The following is a 6592-nucleotide window of genomic DNA, read 5'->3' as shown; positions in this document are numbered from 1 at the left end:
AAATGAAAGAGAGAGAAATACAAGAATACTCTCCAAATACATTTGTAGAGGTGGATTTGCGGGCAAGTGTCTACTCACACCGATCAAAAAAAGTTAGTACTACTTCCCAAAAAAACACAAATGTGTTCACAAAAAAATTACACCATCAATTGGATAGGAAGCTGGATGCAACAATCCTCCATCGACACAAGGTTGTGAATAGAGGAAAACAACTTACAGTTTCTCCATCTGTAACTGTAACTGCCCCACTAGCCTGCCTCCCTATAAGACCTGTCTCAACCGTTATCTGTAAAAGTGCAATAAACTGATTCAAAAGATAGATAGCTCAATAGCTCAGGAAGCTTATTGTATTAGTTTCAAGTTGGATGGATCAAGAAAATAGACAACTCAATAGATTAATTTGGAAAATAGATGAAGTAAGATTTAAGAACATAGACCGCATAATAGCTCAAGTTAACTATAGAAAATATTGTATATGTTTCCCCATTCCAGCATTTCATTAACTTAGATTGTGGAAACTAAAATGATATCTGTCACTTGTCATTTTCCTTCACAACTATCCGAAATCTTACTCCTGCCACTTGCTTCAACCAACACTTGACATTGTTTTGAGTATTTAATATTCAAAAGATATCACCAAAATAGTATCATGAAACCATATCCTCCATCTTATACAATTATCACGTCACTTACTTTTATACTCAACCAAACACTAGAAAATCATCAAAAAATTTCTCTAGGTGAAGCACTTTCACGAAAAATAATTTTCCTGCATGCCTAACACGTCATGCAATAGTATATTTATCCTACTCTAGTAAGGTTAAACCCCTCCTTACAATATTTAGTAATGCTAGGTTCAATAGAGACTATCCATTTATTTTAACACTTGGTCAATTACCCACCAAGTCAACCTACAAACGGAACAGAAGAAACATTACTTATTATTGTCATGTTTAGCTACGGGAGAACCAAACTAGGAAGTAAAATTTAACTATCTTCCTCCAGAGCCAAACGAATTAAAAAAACAAGTAAAATAATGCACATGGAAAACAGTAGTGACGCATTTAGCGAAGACAAGAGCATTACATGTCTATCCCCAACGGGTATTCGAACAGAGAATGGGGAGGCTTGAACTCCAGCACTACCCACAGCCAAAACCGACAGGTCCTGAGGCTCCGCTGAAGCTCTTACGGAGAATTGAGTTTTAAAACTTCGGCTAATGCTTCTTCTTCTTCTTATTCTCTTCCTCTTGTCTCCCAATGAGGAAGCAAGGAACTGATAGCTTCTGCTGTGAAGCTGTAGAGGGCAAGGGTAGGGCCTGCATAGTTCGTTACGAACTGTTGGTACAAATTGCAGAGGTCGTCCATGGAAGCTAGGGTTGGCAAGCATTTCTACTTCAGCACAAACTTTGAGTGCTAGAGAGACAGGGATGAGAGAAACTTTATCCGTTTTCTGTTTTTGTTAGAAAAGCGGCGGGTAAGGGTTTGATTTTTGGGAATTTTGCACAAATTACAGCACACAATATATTACAATTTACACCGACATGGTCACATTTATCGTTTACATATAGCCAACATTTTATTTTACTTTTTGAAGTTGTATGTACACAGTATACAGTACTTTATTTTTTTTTGATTGGAAAGATAAATCCCATTAAACATAAATAAAGTTGCGACAGAGAGGGTGATGTTGTCGCATCTATGTTATAGTTTATGGTTGTTTGATCATTACAAGGACTACTACTATCAATTCTAACATTGTTATCCATCATGGTATCGCTAGAGGGAGCATCCAGTTGTCGTTGATTGTCCCATTGTACTTGCTGTGTCCATGTTGTCTTCCTTAGACGAGTGGCCCCTGCTCGATCCCTTTGCAAAAAGATTTTGACAAAATTCGGTGGTTGTTCAAAAATGATTGCAGTTGTAGTAGAGTTCATGCTGCACCCCGCTTTTGCTAAGCCATAAGCCACCTCGTTCCCCTCCTTGTAGGTGTGCGTAATAGTAGGACTATGCAGCTTGTCCAGGAGGTGCCTGCAGTCATGTATTATATTAGTATAAAGGAGGTTATCTTTTTCTAACATCATGATTACCTTTGTTGCATCGATGTTGATTTCCAGTGGAACCAAATGATATGTGTTTGCCTTCTAGTCCATGGCATAGAGCTTGTAGTTCTGCCTGAACAATGTTGGCATTGTCCAAATTCCCTGCAAAACCTATGATCCAATTGCCATTGGTGTCACGTATTTCTCAACCTATTCCTGTTTTCTGAGTTAATGTTACGACAGCCCCATCCGTGTTTAATTTATAGTAGTTTGGTTTAGGAGGTATCCATTTAATGGGATGCATGAATGTTTGTTTTTTTATGGTTACCTTCGGAGCGAGATAGGTGAATTCAAGAGCATGATTAGTAACATGTGTAAAAGATAAGTGGTGTCGTGTATTATTGAAGTTGTTATGGTTACGGTTTAGCCAAATGTCCCATAAAGTGTATGAGATGAATGTTTTCCTATTTATAAGATAAGACATATTGCCATACTTAGTGTTCATCAATTTGATTACCCATTCTGATGGGTGTGTGGATTGATTTAATTGATTGATAAGGTCTGTTATTCCTAATTCATTCCAAATATGAGTTACGTATTTACAATCAAGAAAGATATGGTTTATTGTTTCCGGTGTTGCATGGCAAAGTTGACAGTGGTCTTCTAGCGTGATGCTTATATGATGTAGATAAGTTTTTGTTGGTAATCTATTATGCATGAGGAGCCATATGAATGTTTTTATCTTTGGAGGTATTTGAATTTTCCAGATCCAATTATAAGCTATTGGTTGTTCCTGCATTTGTAAGTCTTTTGTAGCAAATGTGAGTACATCGACTGAACAATAAATTTGCTATTGTTGGTTATTCCCCAGGAGAGTGTGCCCACTTTGTTCGTGTATATGGGTATATTAATCCTATTTAGTTTTGCTTTAAAATCTTTTGTCACATTAAAGGGAATTTCTGCCCAATTCCAAGTATTATGCTTTCTGTAAGTATTAATATTCCGTTTAATATGTTTCAAAGATATTGGCCCATGGAGTAAGGATAATATTGTGGTGTTGGGAGCAATCCATGGCTCCGTCCGGAAATTTATGTTTGAATGTTTCCCTATTTGCCATTGAATGCCAACTTGGCATTTTTTCCATCCTAACATAATGTTTTTTCAAATATGCGATGAGTTTTGTGGTGTGCGTCAGTCCTTGTATTTGTGTATAATAGTGGAAGCCCATAAAGTATTTGAATAGTGTAAAAGGCGCCATGTTAAACTTGCCGGCAGTGCCTCATTTTTTAATTGAAGTCTTTGTATAGCTAAACCTCCTACATTTTTGGGCATTGTAACTGTTTTTCAATTTACCAAATGAATTTTTCTTTTTTGTTGTGTACTTCCCCAAAAGAAATTGCGCATATACTGTTCCATTTTTTTATAATTGATTGAGGAATTGCAATGTATTGTATTATATGGGTTGATAAACTTGATAGGGTGGATTTAATTAGAGTGATTCTCCCCGGGAGGGAAAGAAAATTTGTTTTCCAGCCTGCCAATCTAGCCTTGAAGTTATCTAAGAGATATTGAAAGTATGATTGTTGAGGACGTTTTTGGAGCATTGTGAATCCTAAATATTTCCCAAATTGCTTCCCTTCACGCATATTAAAGTTGGCAAGTATTAGATTTGGCTTGAGGGTCGCAATTATTTGAGAAGAAAATTCTTGATTTATTGAAGTTCAGTGTTTGTCCAGATAGCTTAGTAAAGTTGTTGATTGTATCAACGATGGTGTTGCAACTCTTATCTTCTACTGTAGATAGTAATATAATGTCGTCTGCGAAGAAGAGATGTGATAGTTGTGGTCCATTTTTAGAAATTTGAATAGGTTTCCATCTTAGGTAATTTACTGATTGGAATATATTCCTATATAGGCGTTCTAGGCACATTATAAATATATAGGGTGATAAGGGGTCTCCTTGACGTATTCCCCTAGTGGGGTGAAAGAAATTAGTAGGTGATCCGTTTATCAGGATAGAGATGGAAGATGTTGTCACGCAAGACATGATAAGAGATATTAGATTTTGTGGCAAATTGCAATAGTGAAGTGTGCTATAGATGAATGACCATTCAAGCTTATCAAAAGCCTTCTCCAAGTCTAATTTTAACAACATGTGTCCCATTCGTCCGTTTTTCTTCTTTTTTAAGTGTTGAAGTATTTCTTGCACAATGATAGCATTATCTGAAGCTCTTTTCCCCTGTTGAAAACTGGATTGTATGGGTCCAATTAATTTTGGTAAGATAGATTTTAGCCTGTTGACAATAATTTTATAATTACTTTGTAAGTTGTGTTACATAAGCTTATGGGTCGATATTGAGTGATTGCTACAGCGTTTTTTCACTTTTGGAATTAGGCAAAGATAAGTTTTGTTAATTTCTTCTGGTATTTTGCTTTCCTTGAAAGCATTATGACAACATTGAATAAGTGATTGACTCACTTGTTGCCAATATGTTTGAAAAATATATGGATGATATCCATCCGTGCCAGGTGCTTTAAATGGTTGGAATGAGAAGATTGCATGTTTTATTTCAAGCAAGTGCATTGGTTTGGCCAAATATTGTTGATCATCGTAATTTAATGAGTTGATTATTTGGTAATTTTTTGTGATATTCTTAGTGAAGCAGTGTTGTGTTTTGAAAAGGTCAGTGTAGTATTGAAGTATGGAGTTTTGTATTTCCGTTGGATCAAAAGTCCAATTCCCTACACTATCTTTTAAAGCATTTATGCGATTACGTCTACGTCTCTGTAAAGTAGACATGTGGAAAAATTTGGTGTTTGCATCACCGTCATTTAACCAATGGATTCTTGATTTTAATTTCCAAAAGTCTTCTTCTTGCCTAAGCAAATCACTAAATCATGAGTTAGTTGTATTTCTAAGGTCCGGAGGAAATGGCTAGTAGGATAGTGAATTGATTTTTGTATGCCATTAATTCTATTTAATAATTTCCTTTTTTTGTGAAAATGTTCCCAAAAGTATGCTTGTTCCAATAAGTTACATTCTACTTAAAATTTGTCATAGCTTCTACTAAAGATGAGCTATGTTGCCATGACTGTTGTATTACATTAATAAGGGAAGGGTTTGTAGTCCATATTTTTTTAAAACGGAATATGTTATTTCTAGGAACCCTATTTTGTTGAAGTGTGACCAGAACAGGACAATGGTCAGAGTATGTGCGTGGAAGGTGTTGCACTACTGTTTCTGGGGAAATTTGAAGCCAGTCAGAGTTAGATAGTATTCTATCCAATCATTCTAGGATAGTATTCCCATTCCTACGTTTGTTTGTCCATGTATACCGACTACCCTTAAACCCTAGGTCTAGTAAGTTAACATAATTTAGACATTGAGCAAAAGCATCCCCCCTTGCGTTGTTAATAAGATTTCCTCCATATTTTTTATTTTATCTAATGACCTCATTAAAATCCCCTCCAACTAGCGAGGGACCCTTATAAGAGTCATGTACACATTTTAAATTATGCCACAATAAGCTACGTGATGGAATAAAACTATTTGCATAAATCGAGGAAAGCAACCACTTAGTAGCGTTAGGCAATACCTGGACCATACAGTTCACCTCCTGTGTAGTCATTGTTAGATCCACAATTACCAAATCTGCATTCCATAGTAAAGTTATACCACCCGACATTCCTTGTGCCTCAACTTGTGCCATGTGCGAGGAGTTAAAATCATTTTTTAAAACTATGTGATCATGCATGTGTGTCTCCAGTAGTGCAACTAAGACAGGTTTGTAGTTGTCCAACAATGATCTAAACTGTCGTCTAAATTCTGCATTATTTGAGCCCCTACAATTCCAAACGATTAGATTCATAATAGGTTGTTGGTTTTGTGGTTCATCTAGGTCCGCTACTTCTCGTCCTTCCCAATGATGCTTGATAGTTTTGCTGTGTTGGAGTAGTCATTCTCAGAGATGGTATTATCACCATCGAGTATTTTCCCTCCTGTTGGTTTTGATTTACCCTGAAGTTTACACTGCATGTTGTTAGTTCTAGAGGGAATTTCAGTATGAATTTTTTTGCGTATTGTTCTTTTGAGGCTGTAGAGATAGAACCCCTTTAGCCATATGAACTCTGCTCGTGTTTCTCTCATTTCCTCCGTTATTTGTTCTAATTCCAACCTTGTTGCTCTCCTAGTTCGTTAGGCGATGGAGGTGGAGTCATTGGAGGACTGAAGAAAGGTGATAGTGGTTCCTGAATCGCTCGTTGGTGACAGATTCATTTCTGGTGGGGAGAAGGTATTCATGTGTTGAAACCAGGGTGCATAGATCATCCCCGTGTGATGTTGGGGGTAGAAAGGGAGAGCCCCCAGAACTTGATGGAAGTTGTGAAGTGGGGGAGTTATAGGATATACCCATGGGGACTGGGTCAATGGTGAGGCCCTCGTCTGGTCCAACAAGAGTGGTGTGTGAATGTTTGACCCTTATGTTTGAGCTACTGCCTCCATCCCTAGCCTCATCCCATCTGTGACAATCTCTGCTAGATGGGTAGGGTTTTG

At 37.1% G+C, this 6592-nt stretch overlaps 1 protein-coding gene across 1 annotated transcript; it reads right to left on the bottom strand.

The window, feature by feature from the left end:
* Nucleotides 1-145: 145 nt before the first annotated feature.
* Nucleotides 146-1541, bottom strand: LOC109221952 (polyribonucleotide nucleotidyltransferase 1, chloroplastic-like). The gene is made up of 2 exons (XM_019386372.1): nucleotides 1087-1541; nucleotides 146-286 (listed from the first exon to the last, which is right to left on the bottom strand). The coding sequence occupies exons 1-2, from the start codon at nucleotides 1387-1389 to the stop codon at nucleotides 146-148; spliced, it is 444 nt and encodes a 147-aa protein (XP_019241917.1). The 5' UTR covers nucleotides 1390-1541.
* Between the last annotated feature and the right edge of the window lie 5051 nt (nucleotides 1542-6592).

The sequence above is a fragment of the Nicotiana attenuata genome, unplaced genomic scaffold (assembly GCF_001879085.1).
Source record: "Nicotiana attenuata strain UT unplaced genomic scaffold, NIATTr2, whole genome shotgun sequence".
Taxonomy (NCBI): Eukaryota; Viridiplantae; Streptophyta; class Magnoliopsida; order Solanales; family Solanaceae; genus Nicotiana; species Nicotiana attenuata.
Note: the sequence above shows the minus strand (reverse complement) of the source record. Positions and strands in the feature narration are given on the sequence as shown.